Genomic DNA, 25,373 nt, shown 5'->3' with positions numbered 1-25,373 from the left:
ACTTCCAGCCTGGACCGAGCTCTTAAAAATTGTCTGATTTTATATCTTCTTGTGGAGTGATCCTCTGAAGTTGAATGATGGTGTCTTTTTTTTTTTCTTCTCATTTGATTTTCAGTATATGTATGACCATTTTTAATTCCTCTCCATGTTCCTAGCTGTAGATCTTCCAGTGATGGAAATAACTTTTTTAATCCTTCTAAACGTACAAATTTCAGTTGAAGTGGCCTTTGCTTCCTAAGCTGTCATCCCTGATGTTCCTTACTTTTTGTTGTAGGTTGTCTGTCTAGCCTCCCACAAATTAAAAAGATATCTACATCATATGAAGAGAGACGGAAGCAAGCTACTGCTATTGTCTTGCTAGGAGTAATCGGAGCAGAATTTGGAGCTGAAATAGAACCTCCAAAGTTACTGACCAGACCACGTAGTTCCAGTCAGATTCCTGAAGGGTTTGGTTTAACCAGTGGTGGATCAAATTATTCCTTGGCAAGGCATACCTGTAAGTACTTTAAGCCCTGGGCTCTGAATATTTATCACACTTTACCTGTTTACATTTTTTGTTTCTTTGTTTCAATACACTCTGCTACTAATTTCATGTATGGAGAGTAGAGTAAAAGGAGAAAAGTATTAAACCTTGGGCTACTTAACACATCAAGATGAGGTAACCAGAAAATGAATACTGAAATGTATACCTGAATAAGATGTAAGTTTTTGAATATATGGTGGCATTCTCAAAAGTACCTGTGAAATTAGACTCCTACCTCTCATTGAAAACAAATAAAAGTACAGTAAAATCTGTGTTAACCGGCACTTTATTACCTGGAAAACTATTAACTGGCACCCAAGTGATGCGGCAAAAGCAAAACCGGAAGTACCACTTCCAAGGGACTTCCTGTTTCGCCGTCGCGAGCTGAGTTTTTCTTTCCACTTTTTCGGCCCATGGCCCAGGGCAAAGCAGTCTGCGTGGGGGGGAAAGAGCAGCCTGCGCGGGGCGCTCCTCCTTGTCCCCTGGCACACTGACACCGGGGAGTGCACCAGACGGTGCACATTTGATTAACTGGAATATTTGATTAACTGGCATCCCCCATTCCTGGGGGATGCCAGATAACAGAGCTTTTACTGTACTTAAAACAAAGACTTTCAATGAGAAACCATTAGACATTTCTACTTTTAGACTAAATAATCTAGATTTTTAAGCATCCATTTGTTTCTGCTTTGTTTTTCTTTCCTGCAAAATATTTTTGTCGTCTTAGAAAAAGTGCTAGGTTGGAGACTAGAAGACCATAAAATCTAGTCCTACCTCTCTGACTTAGTGGGCAGTCTACACATGATGCTTCATCGCCGTAGTAATGCACTACGGTGATTGTAACATCCGTGGGCAAAAACCATGATGCTGCTGCTATGCCACTGTAGCAGTGGGCTCCTTTGGTGTAGCATGTTGCTATGGCAACGTAGCAGCTAAAAATAACCGTGCACCGCTGGCGTGGTGTAGTATGGGCTGTTACTGCACCATCATTTAGTACTTCCAAAAGGCGCCGTAGGGGTACGTGTAGACATGCCCACTGAGCTTTAATTTTCAGTATTTCACAAATGTTCTTGAGCAAGGCATCCTGGCCCTATCCAAAGGCTGGCAAGTATAACATACTCCCTTCTCCTATACTTTACTGATGCTGTAATTGAGGGTCAGCAGGCCACACAGTCATATCTGGAAGAGTTGGAACCAAAGAGCTTGTTAAAGGTATTGAAAATGTAGTGAGAGGTCTGGATGTACTTCATTAGGAGATTTGTGGAGGTCATCACGTCCAACCCTGTGCTCAGAAAAAGGATCATTTCTGTTTAAAATGTTCCAGTCAAGTGTTTTCTAACCTACTCTTAAAAACTTTCAAGGAAGGAGTTTCCATAAGCTCCCTAGAAAATCTGTTCCATTGCTTGACCTCCCTCACAGTTGAAGTTCTTCCTAATATCCAATTTAATTTCTCCTGTTGCATTTATTGTCCTGTCCCTTGCAGCCAAAAAAATACTTTATCTCCATCCTCTTTATAATCACTGTTCAGGTATTTGAAGGCTGTTGTTTACATTCCAGCCCCCACTCTCCACCCTGGTCTTCTGTTCTCCGGGGTTAATAATCCCAGTTCATTTGACCTTTTTCTGTAACTTGTTTCCACTAATCACTTTCGTTGCTCTCTGCTGGACCCTTTTTAATTTGCCCATGTCTTCCTTGAATTGTGGTTCCTGAAATTGGACATAGTACTGCAGGTGAGGTCTCAATACAGCAGAAGAATCGCTTTCCCTTCACTTGCAAGAGATACTACTGTTAATAAAATTCAGTATGCTATTGGCCTGTCTTCCAACAAGGGAATTTGTATTCAGTTTATCATCCACTATAACTTTTTCAGCTGTCCTGTGACCTCTAACCAGTCATTTCCCAATCTGTATTTGTGCAAGTGATTGTTCCATCCTGAGTGCGGGACTTTTCATCTCTCCTTATTTAAATTCTTTCAGTTAATTTTGGACCATTTTTCCAATTAATCTGTTGATTAATTCAGTTAATCTGGTGATTCTGAATCTTAATCCTGTCCTCCAAATTGTCTGCAACTCTATCCATCTTGATGTCATCTGCATAGTTTCAATATATGGAAGCCTTCTCAGTCCAGCTTCAAACCAGAGTCAGCCCTGCAAATGCTCAGGGACTTTGGATATGTGAAAAGTTTCTAGGTTAATAATCTTCCCTACAGTTGCCAGTACCATTTGGTGATACCACTTGTAAGACCTAATAGAAGCACAGTCAGCAACACTGTACCAGGTTCAGTAGCACCTTCTGGACAGATTCCTGAGGACACTGATATGCATCTCTCTCTAGTGAAGGAAGACAGGCTCAGTATTTTCACCGATCTTCAGCATCTATAATAGGCCACTCGTGAGAGATTAAAATACACCACAACAGATTCAATGCCAGAAATTTGTAGATGACTGTCAACTGTATATAAAAATGTATTAATAATGTATAGTAATGGCTGTCTTCTGCACTAGTGCAACCTCTGCAAGATGCCTCAGTACTTGGAGTAGGCAAAGAAAAAAGCAAATGATTGAAAAAAGCAAATTATTGGATCTTTGAAAACTCCTGGCGCTCTGGTATAGTGTCCGAAGACTGGAAGAAGACCAATGTGGTGCCTATCTTCAAGAAAGGGAGGAAAGTGGATCCGGCTAACTATAGGCCCATCAGCCTGACTTCTATCTTGGGGAAGATCTTAGAAAAGTTTATTAAAGAGGCCATCCTTAATGGACTGGCGGACGCCAACTTCCTAAGGGATAGCCAGCACGGGTTTGTTGCGGGTAGATCTTGCTTGACCAATCTCATTTCCTTCTACAACCAAGTGACCTATCACCTGGACAAGGGAGAAGAGATTGATGTCAAAAAAGCCTTCGATCTGGTATCCCATGATCACCTCTTGGCGAAACTGGCCAGTTGTGGCCTTGGGTCCACTATGATCCGCTGGCTGGGAAATTGGCTCCGTGGTCAGACCCAGAGGGTGGTAATTGATGGAAGTCACTCGTCATGGTGTCCTGTGACCAGTGGGGTCCCCCAGGGCTCTGTCCTTGGACCCGTATTGTTCAACATCTTCATTAATGATGTGGACATTGGAGTCAGGAGCGGACTGGGCAAGTTCGCCGATGACACCAAACTTTGGGGCAAAGCATAGAATCATAGAATCAATGAGTCGGAAGGGACCTAGACAGATCATCTAGTCTGACCCCCTGCCATGGGCAGGAAGGAGCACTGGGGGTGGGAGGGGTCATAAGACCCCAGCCAGGTGCCTATCCAGTCTCCTCTTGAAGATTTCCAGGGAAGGTGAAAGCACCACCTCTCTGGGAAGCCTATTCCAGGCTCTGGCCACCCTTACAGTGAAGTAGTTCTTCCTAATATCTAACCTAAACCTATCCTCCCTCAGCTTGTGGCTATTGTTCCTGGTGACTCCAAGGGGGGCCCTGGTGAACAGACTTTCCCCGAGTCCCTGCTGGTGGCCCCTGATAAGGTTGTAGACAGCCACAAGATCCCCCCTCAGTCTCCTCTCCCCAGGTACAGCACTCTGCACTTGTCCTTATTGAACCGCATCCTGTTCAGATCCGCCCACTTCTCTAACCTATCCAGGTCTGCCTGCTGGTGCATTCACTTTACTCCACAGCTTGGTGTCACCAGCGAACTTGAACAGGGTGCACTCCACACCCTCGTCCAGGTCACTAATGAAGATATTAAACAGCACCAGCCCAAGGACCGAGCCCTGGGGGACTCTGCTGCCCACACCCTCCCAGGTTGACATCGACCTGTCCACCACCACCCTCTGGGTGCGCCCCTGGCACCATTTTGCCACCCATGTGACTGTGCATTCTTCAGTGCTTCAGTCCCTCAGCTTGCCCACTAGAATTGGGTGGGACACTGTGTCAAAGGCCTTCTGGAAGTCCACAAGAAGATGACATCGACTTCCTCCTTCCCATCTAAGCTCTTTGTTACCTGGTCATAGAAAGAGATCAAGTTAGTCAGGCAGGATCGGCCTGGCACAAACCCATGTTGATTACCCCTCAACATCACTTCCCCTGCAGGGCTCTCACAAATGTGGCCCTTGATAATTTTTTCAAAGACCTTCTCCAGGATAGAGGTGGTTCAAGCACCTACATTGAACACCTTCAAGAGCAAATTGGATGCTTATCTTGCTGGGATCCTATGACCCCAACTGACTTCCTGCCCTTTGGGCGGGGGGCTGGACTCGATGATCTTCCGAGGTGCCTTCCAGCCCTAATGTCTATGAAATCTATGAAAAAGCAGTGTAGTGGCCTGGCTAGAGCTCACTCCAGGAGGGAGAGGAGTGGTGGTATTAGGAAAAGGTGAAACCTCTGAGCTACCAAGTACCCTAAGCATACCATGGATTCAAAGTGGGACAAAGCTTCATAGACCCCCTCACTGCTTCCGGATGTACTGGAACAAGCAATGCTTTTATTGAGCTTATCTAGCCAAGAAACTGTCCTCATACGTGGGATGCTAGGGCCCTGCTACATGATCAAATTAAAGCTGGTTCAATACCAACTATAAAGTTGTTTCATGTTTTCAAGCAATATCTTTGTACTGATTGGCTCTTTTTGTAGCTGGATTGTCATTTTTATCATATGATAATTACTTTGCACATCTGGCCAGTCTAAATGTATTGTGCAGTTCACCAGTTAATTGCGTAATATATGTAATGTGTACATATGGCCTAGTTACAGCAGTCCATGCATTTGTGACAGCCACCCTGTGCTACTACAAATGAAAATGCTGATCCTGGGCAAGGTCTGATTTCATTCTTAATACCATGGTGCATCTGAATCCTCATTTTTTTTTTTTTTTGCATTCATTTTTTACTCCTCCCTCCTCCACAAGATAAAGCATTGTCCAAGTTTATGCATCAGGTTAAAGATTGGGAGAATGAAGGGATTGGAGCAGATTTGGTGTACCTAGACTTGAGTATAGCTTTTGACAATGTCCCACATGACCTTCTCATAAAAGCATTGGAAAAATGTGAGGTAGGTAATACTACTGTAAGGTGGATAGACAAGTGGCTCAATAGCTGCAAGCAAAGAGTAATTATAAATGGATCCATGTCAGAATGGCAGGAGGTTTTGAGTGGAGTCCCACAGGGGTCTGTCCTAAGCCCAGTGCTGTTCAATGTGTTTATTAACAATTTGGATGCTTGAATGAGCTTTTTGAGCAAATTTACAGACACAAAACTTGGAAGGATTTTGAATAAGCTGGAGGACGAGCGCAATTCAGAAGAAACTTGACAAATTGGAAAGCTGGGCTAGAGCCAACAGGATGAAGTTCAGTACTGACTACTGCAAGGTACTGCACCTCAGAAAGAATGATCAAAACCATAAACATTAAGATGAGTGACATCTGGCTAGAAGGCAGCACTACAGAGAAGAATCAGAAGTCCTTTGGATCATAGACTTGACATGAGTCTGCTGTGTGATGCAGTCACACAAAGAGTGAATGCAGTTTTAGGCTGCATCAATATAAGCAGTAGGTGCAATACAAGGGAGGTGATAGTGTCTTTACTCAGCACTAGTTAGGGCTCTTCTGGAGTATTGTGTGCAGTTTTGGGCTCTGCGTTTTAAAAAGGACACAGAGAATTTAGAAAGGGTCCAGAGGCATGTGATAAAAATGATAAATGGTTTGAAAGACAAGTCATACAAAGAGAGGTTGAAGCAAAAAGACATGTTTAGCTTGTGGTAAAATAGTTTGAGGGGACATGATAGCAGTCTTCAAATATCTGAAGGGCTGCCATAAAGATGAAGAAATATGCCTTTTCTCTCTAGCTTCAGAGAGTAGGATGTGGACCAATGGGTTGAAATTGCGGTAAAGTGGCTATTGGGAAAATCTGCACTGTTAGAACAGCAAGGCAATGTCTAGACTGCCTAGGAAAGTTGTGGAATATCCAACATTGAAGATTGTTAAGAGGCTGGATAAGCATTAGTTAGGGATGACCTAGGACAGGGTTGTCCAACTTCTGGGCAGCCAGGGGCCACAGTTGGTAGTTCCAGGAGCTCCAAGCCCAGGGCCACTTGCCATGTGGGTGGTCTCACCAGGCTCCTCGTTCCACCTCCCTCTGCTGCTGTGCAGGCAGCCCTGCTTCCTCCCCCCACTCCTTCCTTGCAATACAGTAAACCTGACTTTCCCTACCATATATACAACACTTTCCCTCTCCTCTCTCTTTCCCAGCCACATGTCCACCTTCAGTGTGGGCAGCCTGGCTCTTGCCTTTGTCACAGACAGTGCACGCAGGACAGGCATCCCAGGTCTTGGGGAAGGGGCAGCGTGGTGCAAAACCATTTCTGTACTCAAGTACTCAAGTAGGGTTATTCACCAGTAATTGCAATTTTTAAGATGCGAGTTTCCTTTGCATACTGTGTGAATCCCATCTTTCCTTTCTGTTCTGCTCCCGGTTCCTAATGTTTAATTCCAGAAGGAGGTGCTCTTGTGCTCACTAACTAAGTACTGCTGTAAATGAGCAGAGTTCAGACTACAGCTGTTCAGAAGCACCCTTTCTTTTACCTTCACATTATATGTGGTAGGAAAATGCATGTCTGAAACAAGTACATGTTGTTTTACATTACATTACATTAAATTGCGTTGAAAAACATTCCAACACCCTTTAAAATGGTTGCTGCTTCCTAACTCAAGTTAATAGTGAAGGGAAGATAATGCTCAAAATAAGCAAATTTCTTCTGGAAACAAAATTCAGGACCCAAACATTACAAAGTAACAGGTGTTATTCATTTCTCTTCCCATTTATGCATTTCTGGACCTCTCTAGCCTCTGATCTAGACCAAATACACATAAGCAGCAATATCGTTTGGTGACTGTGTAACTGTCAGTCAGCCAGAAGAAGGCATACCAGCTTCAGCCACCCAGACAACAAGCATTTCTTTCCCCTAGGTCACCCATGTCAAAGATACAGCTTGCAGCCTGCAGCCATATCTTTAGGCCCACAGTGCTCCTGTGTGTTTCAGGTTGGCTCTGCATACCACATGCAGCACACGCTGGCCCCACCACCATGTGCTGGAAGCAGAGCAGGTCTTGCACATGTGTAGCACACCTGGGGCCTGTGTATGGGGTAGTCAGAGCCAGCCTTGGGTATGCATATGGGGTGGTCTGGGATGCACATGTGGGGCCAGTCCAGAGGATGCCCACAAACTAGCTCCAGCCACCACATCCAATGTGCAGGGCTGGTCCAGTGTCGGCATCACATGCAGTGACCAACCCAGATAGGAGCCACATGTAGGGCTGGGGCCAGTATGTGCTACATGTGACATGCAAGGCTAGTTCAGGGCTCACACCACATGTGGCACCCAAACTGGACAGGCCCTGCATGGTGGCTGCAAGCATACGGGGTTAGTCTGTGGGCCCAGTCCAGCCCATGGACTGATCTGAATGAGTTTGATACCCCTGCCTTACATGATAGCTGTTGTGGGATTCATGGAAAAGTTTGCTTGGCTGAATAGCTAGGTTGCTCCACCAACCTTTTATGTAGCAACATCTGTTGGAACTGCAGTTCTTGTGATTTTCTCCTTTTAATACCAGATAAATCTCCATAGTCTGCATTTTATGTCACATGAATGATATATTTGGGACTAGGGTGGACACTGATGCATCCCCAGAATACAGGACATACCCTTGGTGAGGGGCTGGACTACCTGTCCCCTCAGCCATTCAGCAGCGAGAAGTGGGGTTACCAGGCAGGGGCTAGGTCATCACAAAAAGGCCACCTCCCTCTATTCCTGGCTGGACCAGAACCCTGCTCCTCCTGGCTGTGCTCCACCCTATCTCTAGGCAGTCAACAGAATCGCAAGGACAAATGACTGACATGCATTTCCACTGGTGAATTAAAAAATGGGATTTTTTGCAGTCTGTTCCTCATTTAGAAATGAACAAGGGACAGTGGGTTTAAAAACAGGATGGTCCAGTATAAAACAGGACCAACGGCCACTCTAGTTTGGGATGATCCTGGTTTGAGCAAGGGGTTGGACTAGATGACTTCCTGAGGTCCCATCCAACCCTCCTTTTGTATGATTCTATGATTTCTAGAGAATTATTTACTCTGTGTGTGTGTGTGTGTGTGTGTGTGTGTGTGTGTGTAATATCTCAACAATAAGGGAATGTGAAAAGTTGTATCCAAAGTTGTAGCCAAAATGCACATTGTTTTCCCTTAAATTATTTTTGAATGTGTTATTTTGAATTAATTTTCACACCGATGGCATTATATTGTAGCATTTGACAATGGTATGAAATGCATACATCATGATTTACAGTATTTTTTTAAAATACACGTTAATTGTGATGTTCATAGATTCATAGATTAAGGGTCGGAAGGGACCTAGTAGATCTTCTAGCCCAACCCCCCACCAGGGCGGGAGAACAACAAAAAACCCCAAAAAGAGAAATGGGACTCAAACGAGTCCAGCCAGGTAGGCATCCAGCCTCTTCTTAAAGACCCCCAGGGTAGGGGCCAGCACCACTTCCCTTGGAAGTTGGTTCCAGCTCCTAGCCGCCCTAACCGTGAAGTAGTTTTTGCGGATGTCCAATCTATACCTCCTCTCCATCAACTTGTGCCCATTACTCCTTGTTATGCCAGCGGGCGCTAGGGGAAACAGCGTCTCCCCCAAACCCTTCTGGTCCCCCCTAGTGAGTCTATAGACGGTCACCAGGTCCCCCCTCAGCCTTCTCTTGTGGAGGCTGAATAGGTTCAGGTCCCGCAGTCTCTCACTGTAGGGTCTGCCCTGTTGTCCCCGGATCATGCGGGTGGCCCTCCTCTGGACCCTCTCCATGTTGTCCACATCCCTCTTGAAATGGGGCGCACAGAACTGGACACAATACTCCAGCTGTGGCCTGACCAGCGTCGCGTAGAGGGGGAGGATCACCTCCTTGGCTCTACTCGAGATGCACCTGTGGATGCACGACAAGGTCCGGTTAGCCCTGCCAACCATGACCTCGCATTGTCGGCCCATGTTCATCTTGGAGTCAATAATGACTCCAAGATCCCTTTCTGCCTCCGTGCTCTCGAGTAAGGAGTTCCCCATTGTGTAAGTGTGCTGCTGGTTCCTACTGCCCAAGTGCAGCACCCTGCACTTGTCCGTGTTAAAACGCATCCTGTTCCTGTTAGCCCACCCCTGTAACCTATCCAGATCCCTCTGCAATCTCTCACTCCCTGCTAGCGTGCTCACCTCCCCCCAGATTTTGGTGTCATCAGCGAATTTAAACAGGTTACTTTCCACCCCATCATCCAGATCGCTGATGAAGAAATTGAACAGCGCAGGCCCCAGGACCGAGCCCTGGGGGACTCCGCTACCCACCTCCCCCCAGGTCGAATATGACCCATCCACCACCACCCTCTGAGTGCGAGCCCTCAGCCAATCTGAGGGCTAATGTTGCTACTGTGAGAGAGGCATTGTTTAGAAATTCACATGGTGACCTTGCCTGACATCTCGCATTAATCTCTGTTGACCTTACAAATGGTTCATGAGATATTTAATTATAAATGCCACCCAAAGAATTTCTCATTATAGATGCACCACATCACACCTAAACTCCAGCTAATGCTATGTTTATGAAGTTAATGGGCTGATAAATCTGAATGACTGCTCTGTCCTGAATATGAAAATACTTTGTTCCATTGTTAATGCAGTATATTTTTCAAAGCATCTGCCATCAATAAAGTTATTAATGATAAGCATTTTGCAGTATAACTCAGTCAGTGTCATGTGAAACAACATGCCTAAAGGGATTATGTTTTTGTGCATTTTTTGTGATTATATCTATCCTAGTATCTTTCAAAGGGTAATTTTAGGGTTTCTCTATTATATGATACAAAATGACCATAATTCCAACCTTTGTTCACTCTAGGTCCAACATTATAGGCCATCCCAGAGTTGGGATGTTACTTTCCAGATAGCATCCATCATAGTTTTTTTGTTTTTGAAAAGGCTTTGAAGCAAAAACCTGAATCAGCGCAGTGTCCTTTGTCTCAGAGTTGTACCTTTTCCGGTTGTAATGAAAATCTGTTCAAATTTGACAGAGTTATTTACGCCTTTGGAAGAATTGCAGTGGAAACTTACTTGAGTTTAATGGCTAAAATATGCAAAGATGCCAACCTAATTGTCTATGCTCAAGGTTCTTGCAGCTCTTAGTGCTGAACAGACTGTACATTTGTCATCCCCATGGAATGACTTGTCATGTTCCATCCCTCACTGATCCTTGTGTCAGAAGATTGCAAATGGATGTGCCATATCCAACCCAGAACCACAGGGTGAAACCTGGCTTTTCCTGTTAGTAGCTTATCTGGCAAAGGTGCAACTGAGCACTGGAACTAAGAGCCTGTCCCTCCTGTGCTCTCCTGCCCCCTGTTGCTGTAGAAGGAGACTGGGATGGGGAAAGACGTGGGAATGGGGAGGTCAGTAGGGAGAGAATGACTGGAAGCAGTTTGGGGAACAGAAGGAAATCAAGGAGTTGAGGGATGGAGGGAATGGGAAGGTCCTGTGAAAAGCCTAGGATTGGAAGTCCAGAGAGCAAGGAAATTGAGACTGGGATCAGTTGGAGGAGGAGAATCTGGTACAATACTGGCAAGTTAATGAGGAAAGAACTGGGTGAGTATTTGTGACAGTTCAAAAGGAAAGAGCTGAAAAGGTCCAACTTGGGGGAGAGGGAGCATAATAGGCAGAAAAGCAGCCACTCGAGCACGGTTTTCTCCATTACCTGGAATGGAACCTAAGATCTCAAACTACTGTCGTTCCTCAGCTGTTAGCAAATATCTTCACTGGCCAAATGTCCTATCCTTTAGTTTTTGCCCATATAGAGTTCAGCAGTCTTATTTACTGCAATAATTTATTGTTCAGGTGTTCCCACCCTGGTAGGGATCCACATGGGCCTTCTTTTACTCCCACTTCACTGAGATGCTTTTTCAGTTTGCTGCTTTAGAAATCCAGAAAAATACATACACAGAACTATGGCAAAAGAAAGTGAAGATTGCAAAGAGGACATTCAAAAGTGAGAAAATAACAGAATTCATGTTGCCAACACAAACCTAGATTTTGAGTGTTGGTTGAATAACCCTGAATAACTGGACACTGTCTCAGAAGACAGCTGGAATAAATTCTACTGGCACATATGCCACCCTCAGGGACCTGCTACCAAAGGGACCCTGGGCATGTGGGTTAGTTGGGACACCCAGGGTTTCTTCCCTAACTCAAAATAGGGTCCCAAAAAGGGATCACAAATAGTCCCTTTGTGTTTACACATCATGATTCAGTCTTTGTTTACATTATCGCATACTGTCTTTCCTACTGTCCCTGGACCTGATTTAGGTATAGAATGCATGATGCCTGCCTTATGATCAATTCAGCACTTTTTTTTCTTGTTCAGTCAGTGGTACCATGCCTCATATCTGATTTCTCATTTCCTTGTACCCTTTTCTGTGGCGCTGTTCACTGGTAGGCGAGTACTTCACAAACACTGTCCCAGCCACCAGCGGAGGGTTCTGGATTGAGAGTATGGTTGGGGGTAGAAAGGTAAGGAAGGTTTATTGACTTAACAAAAACACGACTACGCACAGATAACAAAACAACAGACAGACAATAATAATTTGCATCGGCAACTTATTGGCAGTCCCCTCTGATGCCTGCTGTAGAACAAGTTTCTCTTCTGCAAAGCTCAGCAAAGTTAGGTGTCCCCGATCAGCGCTGTCCAAGGGGTACCAGGAAGGACCCTGAAATTCAGTCCTTGGGCTCCTTGAGGTCCACAGGCCCACTGGTCCAGGCCAGCAGCTAATCTTAAATCAGTATGACATGCTGAAAAGCTGGCTCTGTGCCTCATGCACCTCCCTGACCCCCATAGTAACCTCATAGCAACGGTTACCTCAGAGAGGCACTTGCCTCAGTAAGTGTGTCTGTGCCAAATAAGGTAATGACATGAGGGCCGAACGGCCAAACGTGATTGGCTAAACCGCGTCACTCCCTGTATAAAGGCCTCCTCCCATCGAGGCTTGGGGAGAAGCTTGGAGAACTGACATGGACAACTGACTAACTGTTAAGTTGTATGCACTGGCCTGATCAACCACTGCTTTTTCCGCTCGCCGCTGTCTCCTGCCACCGCTCCCCCTTGGCGTAAAATCCCACCCTGCTATCAACCATTTCAGCTTGCAAGCCATTGTAACAGTTACGCTGCGTTGTCAAGTTCAAATACAACCTGCGTCTCCATCAACCAAGGGACGTAGGTCAATAAATTCGTTCTCTATTCAAACCATTACGCGTACGTGCCTCCTTCACCTCATAAGTCCGGATCCAAACGAACCTGAGGTAGCTCAGCTCCTCAAAGACTCAACATGGCGTCACAAACAGGATCTGGTGGGGGTGAAGGAGTGAAGCAGCTTGATTTAATTTGCTGCTGCCCATGGACAAGAGGGGCACGGCCACTCTTAAGTACAGATGATCTCTGGGCCCATATAACCTACCATCAGGCTGCAGCTCCTTTGGCCCAGGATGAGATCACAGGCTATCTCTCCTTAACAACGGGGGGGAAAGAATGGAGCATAAGCTTGGACCCAGCAGCGTTCGGCTGCGTTATGAGCCAACTGATTGTTATATTTTGGCCTCGGGAGGCGTGTGGAACGCTGAGCCATGCACGGGCCAAGCCGGTGGGTGCAGCCAACCTAACCCCGGTGCAAGAGTTTGCCTGGTGCATATGACATGTAAAAGAAGGAGGCGAGTCAACCCCTTCCAACAAGTTCAACTGTCCGAACCTACGAGAAGGGTCACGTGGGCATGAATTGTTAACACAGTGCCGCGAATCCCTTGAATCCGATGGGCGTACCGCCACTAAATGGGGTGGTCCAAAGTGGGACAAGGCAAAAATGATAAACGTCCTGTTCCGCACCGTCTCTTTCCTCCTCCAAGACAGCAGATTTAGAGGCTCAGCTTGTGACCATAGCTCAACAGCAGTTAGACGCGGCTCAGCCCGACCGAGGACAAAGCCATTTTGAGGAGGGACGAGAGGAGGTTACTGAACCGCTAATGGTGGAAGGGATTGAATCGCTCCCTTCTCCCGCAAAGCCCCCGCCCACGGCACCTCCACTGTATGCAGGCGGAGGAGGAGCTGAGAAACTGTACCCGTCTCTTCCATCAGAGCCGCCCCCAGAAGTCTTGCTTGTCGTAGTAACCAAGACAATGGTCGACGAACAGGGGCAACAGCGAACCACCTCAGTTTGGCGCACCCGCACACACCCTGAAATAAAAGACCTAATTGCCAAGACAGGCATAGCTCCTCACGAATCAGTTAATTGTTTTTTTCTTCTTTTTGACTGTTTCTTATACTAATTGTGCTGAAACTAACTGTACTACCTTTTTATCGGAACCTCTTGTGCCGTAGCTCGCCCCGTAGGCATAGAAAGCGCCACGTTACCTGAACCCAATGATGAGGATGGTGACAACGAGAGTGTCCTTTAGGTGCATGCGGCAAGGGGGCATGACATGCTGAAAAGCTGGCTCTGTGCCTCATGCACCTCCCTGACCCCCATAGTAACATCGTAGCAACGGTTACCTCAGAGAGGCACTTGCCTCAGTAAGTGTGCCTGTGCCAAATAAGGTAATGACATGAGGGCCGAACGGCTGAACATGATTGGCTAAACCGCATCACTCCCTGTATAAAGGCCTCCTCCCATCGAGGCTCGGGGAGAAGCTTGGAGAACTGACATGGACAACTGACTAAGTTGTTAAGTTGTGTGCACTGGCCTGATCAACCGCTGCTCTTTCCGCTCGCCGCTGTCTCCCGCCACCGCTCCCCCTTGCCATAAAATCCCACCCTGCTATCGACCATTTCAGCTTGCAAGCCGTTGTAACCATTACGCCGCATTGTCAAGTTCAAATACAACCTGCGTCTCCGTCAACCAAGGGACGTAGGTCAATAAATTCGTTCTCTGTTCAAACCGTTACACGTACGTGCCTCCTTCACCTCATAAGTCCAGATCCAAACGAACCTGAGGTAGCTCAGCTCCTCAAAGACTCAACACACTACTTCTTTCACAGAGCTACATCTTCCTTCTAAATGATTTCTGGATGTGCCAGCCAATTTATAATTTCTGAGCTGTGTGATAACTTACAGCCATTCAGATTTTTTTTTTACTTCAACTGTTTTTAGACTGACCAATAGCAATACAAGCCTTGCATTCTTCTGATAAGATTAATTTTAACTACGCCACAGGGCCTTACTACTTCAAGGCTTTGCTAAATTTACTAGGCCTTACTTTATACAAGGCCTCATTACATTCTAGTCTTTAATAGACTCTTAGCAGCAACATATAGCTTAATATCTGAACAAATGACAGAAAAACACTTAGTCTAATTTTCATAGAGCCTTCAGCAAGCACCTTTATCACACAGACATAATTTTCAGCTGTCACACTCCACCCCTTGCTTGCTGAAGCATTATGATAGCTACAGTTGCGATGCCAAAGCTACATGCGCTACATCAGGGAATGGGGAGGAATTTTAACTTGTGACCTCCACGAGGGTGTGGAGTTATACACAGGCAGTGTCAGGGCCTCCTGAGGGGAAACGGCCAGAGATAATAGTGAACACTCTGTTCTCTCACATTTATCTTCCCCTCCTTGGGAGCCTGTAACCATGCTTCACCTCCCAGAGAGCGAAAGAGTTCCCACTGTTGCTCACAGGGCACAATGTTGTACTGGGTTGATGAAGCGGCACTGCCTTTGGAGAATCATAACACTAATTTGGTTTAGGAACCCTGCTGGTGTAAAAGGGCCATTATGGGTGCTGGATACACAGCTAGCAGAGTTTCCAGTACTCCACAAGTGTCCTGGGCTGTAGCTCTCGCCGAGGCATGGGCAGACGTTATCCTCGTGATAACTTCTATGGCTACAAACACGTACTGTCACAACATGTCTTTGATATTAATGGATCCTATGCATGCAGGCTTATAACACCGGATGCTTTCTGTCAAGGCTGGTAGTGACGGGACAGCAGCCGTCAAGGCGTTAGTATTCAAAGCTGGAAAGTCAATAGTTAGCTGCCACCCTCCATTTGGCTTACGCAGTGGCCACACTGGATTGTTATATGGAGAGTGGGTTCGGATAATGGCTCTGTCCTCTAACTGCTGGCTGACAGTACACTGGATACATTGTGTGGCCTTGGGGGGGAGTTTGATACTGGGGTCTGTGTACTCCTTTCATGGGAGGCAGGGTTAGTGGGATCATGCTACATCAAGTTACAGCCATTATAGATGTTTCCTCAGGTTTCTGGTGAGGCACTGCTTACCCAAACTGCTAACTTTTTCACTCAAGGGCAAACCGCTGTTGCCTTAGTACATTAAGTCCCAGTAAGTTTGTTCCCCCTTTAAGTATACTGCTGCCACTGTTACCTTAGCACATTAGGTTTCTCAGACCAGGTGTTCTCGTTGTCTGGTGCCTCCAATTCCGATTACTTGGCAAGGGGTTCCTTTCTCCCCAGTGCAACCTGCGGAATCTAAAATGCAAATCTGGGCACCCATGTCCAATAGCATATCAACTGACTTTTCACTTTTATTTAATTGAATCTGTACAGGTATACAAATTAAGAGGCCAATATTAACTTTAGATACCGGTCCCGGGCCCACTATTGCCCCCATTGTGGCCCCTTTCTTTGGGATTTGGGCCAGCCAGGGTCCCTAGGCCACATAATCGGGGGGGGGGGGTAAAGGCTGGCGGCCCCACATGTGCCTGGGAAAATGTCGACAGTTCAGCCCTCAGGGCAGAGAACCCCTCCGGTGTCCCTGCTGGTGGTGCAGACAGCTCCACTTTTGGGCTTGCTTTTTTGCTGCAGTGTTTAGCCCACAGGCCTCGCAAAACATTGATGGACAATCCATCAATTTGCACCTTATTGAAACCGGCAGCTAACAAGTCTTTCCACATTTTTGCTTGCAGAGTCTTGGGCTGGCCTTCCACAGCTTTTTCCAACAAGTCGGGGGAGTCATGGGGTTTGTCTTTTGCTGAGGCCACCGCCACGGCCTTGGCAGTTTTCGTTGGCTTAGCCAGCCTCGGCTTCTACAAAATGGGTAAAAGCTGCACTAATTGCCGGATTGCATCTCTTACTGGGTGATTCACCGCCTCTGGCTTCAAGGCCAAAAGGGCTGAGGTGCACTTTGTTGGTGCTCGTTGGCAAAACCTCTTCCACAACGTTGCTGTCATGACTTCTGCATCTGGTGTGCGAGTCCAAACTGCTGCATGAATTATTTCAGTTACTGCTGATACAAGCAGTGGACAGCTGCTTCTAAATTGGCCCACGCCCAAGGGGCGGGCTTAAGCTCTTCTTCCATATTTCCATAACTGGTCGCAGTTGTCTGAAGCGCAGCAGGAAACAAGGTAACATTTTCGTCACCTCCTGCAAACTGATCTAACTGGAGCTCAGGGCACAAAACGATTTGTGCGGCTTTAGCTCTACTCACTAAAATTGCAAATGTCCATTCACTATACATTTGAACTAGCCAGTCTATTACTGGCTCTTCTGGCTTGAACTCATGCTGCATTTGTATATTTTTAATCTCAGCATGGGTAAAGGAATGCAGCTCTGTTTGTGGATTCTCTCCTTGCAGCCCTGAATGAGTTATCACTATGGGAAAAACTTGGCTGAGTTCTTCCCTCCGGGCAGGGACATACGGAGGTGGTTCAGCACCAGGCTCATCATCAATCTCCTCCTCTCCATCAGTCTCCTTCCCCTGATCTTCCCAGAGCTTAATTTCCAGTTTCTCCCCATACAGACACTGCCGCACCTGTGGAAGGATGGCTCCACAGCCTGTGCTAACTGCGCCCTCTTCTCAATGGAAGTGGCCACGTGCGATCATAATTTTTCCTTCCCTCCATTCTAATGTTTCCAGGTGGCTTTGCGTAGCTCGCACAGCGTCGCATGCCATGCTGTTGGAATCTCTCATGTCTTCTAACCCCTTACTCACCTGGGTGATATTTTCCCGGAGCTGGGCATTCTCTTCGGTCCCTAACCGCAGGCATGTGGCCAGCAGCCACGACAAGCACCCCTTCTTGGGCTTACCCCAGGCAGCAGTAGCAAACCTAGCACAATGATCAGGTACAGTTCCTGGGTCATTCCAGGCAGGTCTCAACCTATCCTTATCCCACCCAGGATTCTCCATCCCTGTCACTTCCTTAAGCAGAGCCATCAGTGGGACCCACGCAACTCCCTCCATTCTGACCTTTCTCTCTGGACCAGAGTCTCTCCATCCTGTTTGTGATGCCAATTTATGTCCCAGCCGCCAGTGGAGGGTTCGGGTTTGAGAGTATGGTCAGGGGTAGAAAGGTAAGAAAGGTTTATTGATTTAACAAAAACATGACTACGCACAGATAACAAAACAACAGACAGACCATAATAATTCGCATTGGCAGCTTGTCAGCAGTCCCCTCTGCCTGATGTACAACAAGTTTCACTTCTGCAAAGCTCAACAAAGTCAGACGTCCCCGATCAGCGCTGTCCGGGGGTTACTGGGAAGGACCCTGGTATTCAGTCCTTGGGCTCCTTGTGGTCCATGGGCCTACTGATCCAGGCCAGCAGCTAATCTTAAATCAGTACTTCTTTCACAGAGCTACATCTTCCTTCTAAATGATTTCTGGATGTGCCAGCCAATTTATAATTTCTGAGCTGTGCTGATAACTTACAGCTATTCAGATTTTTTTTTACTTCAACTGTTTTTAGACTGACCAATAGCAATACAAGCCTTGCATTATTTTGATAATTTTAACTACACCACAAGGCCTTACCACTTCAAGGCTTTGCTAAATTTGCTAGGCCTTACTTTATACAAGGCCTCACTACATTTTAGACTTTAATTAGGCTCTTAGCAGCAGCATATAGCTTAATATCTGAACAAATGACAGAAAAACACTTGGTCTAATCTTCATAGAGCCTTTAGCAAGCACCTTTATTGCACAGACATAAATTTCAGCTGTCACAAAACACTAACTTTTTTTTTTTGCGCAATAACTATGTAAGGTGAGAGTATTATCTGCTTTTTACAGATGGGGATCTGAAATACAGTTGTTAAAATACCTACTAATTTTGGGCACCCCATTTTGGACACCTGGGACTTTATTTTTCAGAGTACTTAGTAGTGTATAACACTTGATGTGTTCAAAGCGCATCTTCCATTCTCTAAAGTGGCAGTGATTAAGTACAGATTGACCTCTTCTGTCCTTGTCCCCTGAAGCATGTCCATGCCTCAGTAATCCCATACCCCCAGCTTCTCACCCATGTACATTACAATCAGACCATTTCTCCTCCAGCTTGTGTGAGAGATGCAGCAGTGACAGTGAGAGTGTGGAGGAGAGTTTCCCTGATGTCTGGTCTGGTGTCCAGTGCCCCAGCAGCTGAAGAATAACTTGCAGGGGGGAGTTCTGCTTGGCCCTCGGAGTCACCCTGCTCCATATTCTGTGGAGACCACATGTCTGCAGACTTGTTGGGGAAGCGTGGTGGGGAGAGACTGTTCACTGCTGGCAGGGTTTGGAAATTAAATTCTACATATTTTATAAGCCTCTATTGATTGTGTGTGAACTGCAATTTTTCTAGGCTAAATTTGGATAGATTCAATGAGCAGCAAAAGGCACATCCCTGACACTGCAGTAGTGTCCTCTCCAAATTTTGACTTGCTTCTTCAACGTGTGGTGTAGCTAAAGCTTTTCAGTGGAACAAACCAAACTTTTTTTTTGTGTGGGCAAGGCAACATATTTAAGCTTATTGTAAGAAATGGCTGAACCATTTTTTTTTTTTTCCTGGAAGCTTCCAAAAATACAGCATTAGAGAAGAAATCTCGGGCAGGTTATTTTGGCTGAACATTTTAAAGAACAGAAAACAGGGTCTTAAAATAAGAAGTGTTAGTCAACCTTAGCCATGGGCTTCTATACCAGTTCTTCCTGTAATAAACATAACTTAATAGACTTAAAAGGGAGAGAGAATAAAACTGCACTCTACATTTGTCACTTGTGCACTACCAGCAAAGTTTTTACTCTCATTTAATTGCAAATCTTTACTTGCATTCTAATTGCTGGTTTTATTGTTGTTCCATTTCCTCAAGACGATAACAGGAAGTAAAACAGGCAAAGCTGGTAGCACCATCTGTACTTACTGTTGCCTTACAATTCCCATTATGAGATCTTGCTTTCAGTTGTTTAAAATTTTGCCAAACCGTTAAGTGTTGGAAATGAAATTCTGCAGTCTGGATGTCTGTTTCAGGATAACTTTGTTTCAGGATAAATGGTTCAGCCTTTTCCAATGACAAGAACAAAAAAAATAGGTTGTTTTGCCCATTTTTTTTAAATGTTGCAGCACTTTCCTCTGGAATGCTGATATCTCCCAACTTCGGAACAGAGACTTAAATGTTGTTGGATTTGTGGGGGGTGGATGTGCTATTAAGGATATATCTTTTTGCTTTTCATATGAAAATCTGATTGAACTATATAGCCTTTCAGAAAAGCAGTTTGTATTGATTAGCTTGGCAACTCAACTTTGTAAAAATTCTTCTTGAACTGGGCATGGTCAGTCTAGAGCAGGCTTGTCCAACATATGGCCCGTGGGCTGCCATGCGGCCCTCTAAGCGGTTTTCTGAGGCCCAAGGTGCTGCAACAGGAAACTAAAGTAAATACTGTATTTTCATTTCGGGGGGGGGGGGGGGGGGATACCCCTTCCTGTGGGGTCTTTGAATATGGCTCCCCGGCCCCCTGATTGATAAAAAAGTCATGATCCGGCCCCACATTCAAAAAGGTTGGACACCCCTGGTCTAGAGCTACAAAGGAGCTGTACTGGGCTTCATCTGAAATTTCTCCTCCAAACTATTATGGGGTACTCTGGCACCACCCACTAGAACTGGAAACAGAAAGATGCTCCTGTGCAATTTTTCCTTTGCTGGTGGTATGTTCATGGCATATCGGAGGAGGAAGGTACCACAATGAAGGGCAGCCAGGAGAACAGCTAGACAAGAAACTTAGGGTAGGAGAAGAGACAGGACTGGCACAGGGTAAAACTGATAAGGGTAGGCTGAAGTAGTCAAGCTTGAGGGAAACGGGCATAAGGGTCTGTGGGCTACCCGGAGACATTCATTTCCATAACCTGGAGGGACCCCAAGATCCTAAGTCTCAGTGTTCCTCAGCTGATAGGAAATATTAGTGAAACCCACTGGCATTATCTGGACCACATCTCCACCAAGTAGCTTTCTTCATCATGGATAACAACCTAGTAATACCATCAATTATTCTGTTCATTGAAATGCAGAAGCCTGTACTGTAATCCAGGGATGTGAAATTCACATTGTGCCCTGGGCTGGATTTGGACCATGAGACTCTTTGTAGGGCAGATCCAGCCCTGGGAATGCAGCAGCAGCAGCTTTGGCTGTGATCCAAAGCACACAGCGGTGGCAGTCACTCAGGCTCCAGCCTGGGACAGATGGCACAGCTTTGACTTGCACTGCATGTACCCTGCTGGAGAAGAGACTTCCACTGTCACTGTACGGCCTGTACCACAAGCAGCTGTAGCTCAAGCATAGTACACGGAGCACATGACAATGGCAGCTGCTCCAACAAATGGGGTGGCAGCAGGGCCACAGGCCAGGAAGCTGAGACCTGCAGTTAGAGCTAGAGCTGCATACTTCAGCCTATGCTTATCAGGCAAAACAGCTGGAGGTCAACTGAGGCTATATCAGCCCTTAATTAACCTCCTGCCACCAATGGCCATGTCCACTGGGGCTCTGGATCCTGTGGCAGACCACTCCCCCTGTCACACCCCCACCTTCCAGTGGCCCATGGATTGCCTGGCAGGCTGGACAGAGCAGCTCCGTTGGCTGTGCCTTTGACTCCTGCTGTAATAGAACAGTTTCAGCCTTGCTGATGAAATATTTTGGCATCACTACAGGATCTGCATCATGAAATTTTGGGGTGATGGGGGCAGTTTGCTTTATTAAAAACTAAGAAGTTACATAGATGCACACATGCTGTTGTAAAAGAACATTATGTTTGCAAAGTTAACCATATTCAGATGTAAGAAAGTTGTATAACTAAGGCTTTCTGTGTAATTGTAATTCGTCTCTGAATAAAACATCCATCATTTAAATCTTTTATTATATGATTGTATGATTTTGATACACTAATTGTATCCTTTTTATATGGATTTACAGTACACGGTTCATTCAGTGAATATAATCCGGCCTATTAGATGAAAGCAAAACATATAATATTTATTTAATGTGTAATATTCAAGTTGTCATGTGCAGACATATTTTTTAACTTCCTAAATATTTCCTCAACACATTTTTATGTGATTCTTAACCTTAGAGTATCTGAGTTTTTTATAAAAATTAATGCTTTCATTTTCCTATCATCTTTCACCTGATACGGTGGTATTATTTGCGAGTGAAAGAGAGATGCACTTTATCAGGTGTGTTATGGTTGATTCAGCACTTATATTTGTTTAAGTATATGCTTGATGGTATGGAATTAGGTACGTGCTTAAACTCAGGCACATGCTTAAGAGCCTTGCTGAGTGGGAGTCCCTGGGAATACAAATTTTTACACTGAGCTTGTAAGACGCATTCTATCTAAAAATGAAGTCTAGCATAGTCCTAACTCAAGACCTATGATGAGTACAGGAGTACTTGCTTCATATGCCAGCAAGCAGAAGTCTTTTCTAGTTTATTCCAGCACATTAGCTGTTCTGACACTATTTGAATTGCCATTTTTAACGATTAATATCTAGAAGATCTCTTTAAGAAGAATGTCAGTCCCCACTAATAGTATGAAGCCATCATGCACAAAGAGATCTGCTAAGCCAGTACTGTGAACTAAACAACAGCAATTAATACAAAGAAGGTAGCTCAAGATCATGAGTGGCAAAGGCAATAAATCAGTTGTTGAGGATCCAAACAGCAGCATTTCAAAGCAAATTCACTGAACTGGTTCAGCAACTAAATAGTAATAATTTAAAAAAATGCTTGGCCATACTTATAGAAAAGAGGTTGATTTTACTATTGGTGCAAAATTTTGAGAGATTGCTTCTGGTGTAATTATTTGCACTTAGTTTATTTCAATATGAGCACATAAAACTATGAAAAAGGATTTGCTGAATCTCATTGACTTTCTGGCTTGCTATTATTGTACTGATACTTTTGCATCAGTATATTTTAATCTCCAGGTTGCCCTGAAATTCACCATGTTGGTAGATCAGTAGTATTCTTTTTTTTTTCCTATCTGCTATGATTAGATTGGTGTCTCAAAGCAGAATTCTGCCCCTGAAGAAGAAAACAAGGTGCTTTATAAAAATCTATATCTTGGCCTTAGAGATAATATTTAGAAAAAACAGTCAATCCTTGTGGCAGAAAACAGTCAGGCTGTGCTGCAAATATTCCACCCTAATTTAAGTCTGTATCTACTTCATGACTTCGGCAACAAAATCTAAGAATAAAAACAACCTTATTCCTCCCCCCCCCCCCCCCCCCCCCCCCCCCCCCCCCCCCCCCCCCCCCCCCCCCCCCCCCCCCCCCCCCCCCCCCCCCCCCCCCCCCCCCCCCCCCCCCCCCCCCCAAAATATATAAGATAGAAGTGTGATATATTTTTAGTCCTGAGGGATTTTTATTAACAATAAAACTGTATTGTTATGCAATAAACTGAAAGCAGTGGTATCTCTTGTTGGCATTTTAAATATGAAATAACTCCTACCATAGTGAAGTCTCACCTATACATTTATGATGCAGAATCTCAAACTGAATACTTTGGCTTCAGTATGACTCTGCTGCTGCAACGCTGCAGTACCCAAGACCTAGCCAAGTCTTATGCAAGATTGTTAATGCAGATTCCTTGTATACAAACACCAAACTATGAATTTTTGTCAAAGGAGGAAGGGGGGAATGCAGTCAAGAAAGCCTTATAAGATGTTCCAGGTGAAAGTGAATAGAAATCTAACCATGGACGTGTCCATCCATATAACCATAGCAACTCTCGTTTTTATCTACCATATTTACTCGATTACCAGATAGCCCCATTCATCATGGGGAAAATGAAGCCTCATCTTAGAATCGAGTACTTGTAGGCAGCACTGGTTGCTGCATTTTCTCTGGTTCCAGACTGATTCCCTCACTGCTCTCTGACTCCTTGCTGAGCCAGGGAGCAGCAGGAGAATTGGCCTAAAATCAGTGAGACCCCGTGGTGATTCCCTTGCCGTTCTCAGGCTGAGTGCTGGATCCTGCTGCTTGCCGACTCTGTGCCGATTGCCCTGGCTCAGCATTGAGCTACAGACCAGCTATGGAATCATCATGGAGCCAGAAATCAGCAGAACCCAGAACGCAGACAGACAGCAGCAAGGGTGTCAGAGCATGATCTTGTTGCTCTCTGACTCCAGGCTGATAGTCCCAGGGCTGAGCTGGAGAGCAATGAGGGAGGCAGCACAGACCCTTGCAGGAGTGCAGCATGTGGCAGTAGGGGTGCAGGTGGCAAGGTGGGGGAGTCCAGTGGTCAGAGACAGGCAGGAAGGGGAAGTAGGTGTGTAGGAGGGGCAAAGACCAGTTCAGAAGGCACAGGGGGACAAGTTGTGGGGGTGTGGCAGTCAAGTGGCATGGGGCCAAGGTCCAGGGGTCCAAGGTCAGACTGTCTGATTCTTCCCCATGTTCCCCCACCCCCAGCACCGCTTGCCCGCCCGCTATTGCTTTCCATACTGCAGTGAAGGGATGAATTAAAGAGGACCCTCCAATAATTAGATTATTTACAAGAAAATTGTAAGAAAGTTATAATTTTACATATATAGAACCTAATTTTGGTGGGATAGTCTTATATTCAAAGTCATCTTGGATTTGGGTAAATATGGTACATTATCACTGTGTATATCTCTTATCTATTTGAGGAAAAAAGAAACCTTCATTGAAGCTACATTAAGGTTGCAAGGTCAAGCAATTAACTGAAACCCTGATTTGGTCCCTTTCTGTGTTGTTACTCCAAATTTTAACTGGGGTTGAGAGTGAGACTGATGACCAGTGAGACTATTCCGGTCCAAACTGAAAACTTTATAAGCACGCATAATAGCAAAAGCTTATTTGCATTAATAAAAACAATGCTTACATAGCCTTGGATTCAAGGGGAAAACAAGCCCACTGGCCAAGCTCCTCTGTTCCCTTGGGGGCTTTCACTGATTTGGTTCCTCTATTTTGCTGAGCTTTGGAGAAGTTGCATTATTTAACCAGAATCTATATTCAAGCACAGAATTTTCTATATTTAGTTGTGATTTGGGGCTGTGCCAATCCTCTTTCATTTTACACCTAACAAAGTTTTTTTCCTATTTGGTTTTGCTTTGGAGCTACTAATCCTCTTTCATTTCCTTGTGTTATGTTATTGCACTTTATCAATCACAGTCTACAGTATGTGCTTAACTTATGTCATTGCTACATAGATTCAGCTTAGGTCAGGTTGTAACATGACGCAGCCTGGTACCCATAGCCCATGCTACACATGCCTGTGATGCACGTATGGTCTACAGGATCATGATATAATCTTTAGTTATGTAGTAGAACCTAGACACTTTGTGGGATGGGTTCCTTAATCCACTGTGAAGGTGAGGGTTTGTAACCTATCTGAGGATATAGAGAAATTCAGGCAGTACTGAGGAGTTCCAGCTGTTTCCTGCAGCTTTTGTTTCAAGGGACACTACTTCTTCAATCAGCTGATTAGATTAGGAACAGTGATGCACTCCAGTTGGTCATAGAATCAGTGGCCTTCATTTGACACCCCACGGGAAATAAACAGGTAGTGAACCATGCCAGTAAAAATAAT

General features: G+C 45.3%; 1 protein-coding gene across 3 annotated transcripts in view; it reads left to right on the top strand.

Moving 5' to 3' along the window:
- Positions 1 to 25,373, top strand: part of WDR7 (WD repeat domain 7) — a 400,912-nt gene that overhangs the window by 226,042 nt on the left and 149,497 nt on the right. For all 3 annotated transcript variants that reach the window (XM_019518172.1, XM_019518171.1, XM_019518169.1), the window contains exon 20: positions 275 to 496. In XM_019518172.1, the coding sequence (XP_019373717.1) occupies positions 275 to 496 (222 nt within the window). The remainder of the gene's footprint in view (positions 1 to 274; positions 497 to 25,373) is intronic.

Source organism: Gavialis gangeticus, unplaced genomic scaffold (genome assembly GCF_001723915.1).
Source record: "Gavialis gangeticus isolate Ggan-Ray unplaced genomic scaffold, GavGan_comp1, whole genome shotgun sequence".
Lineage (NCBI taxonomy): Eukaryota > Metazoa > Chordata > Crocodylia > Gavialidae > Gavialis > Gavialis gangeticus.
This window is presented reverse-complemented; position numbering and strand designations above follow the sequence as displayed.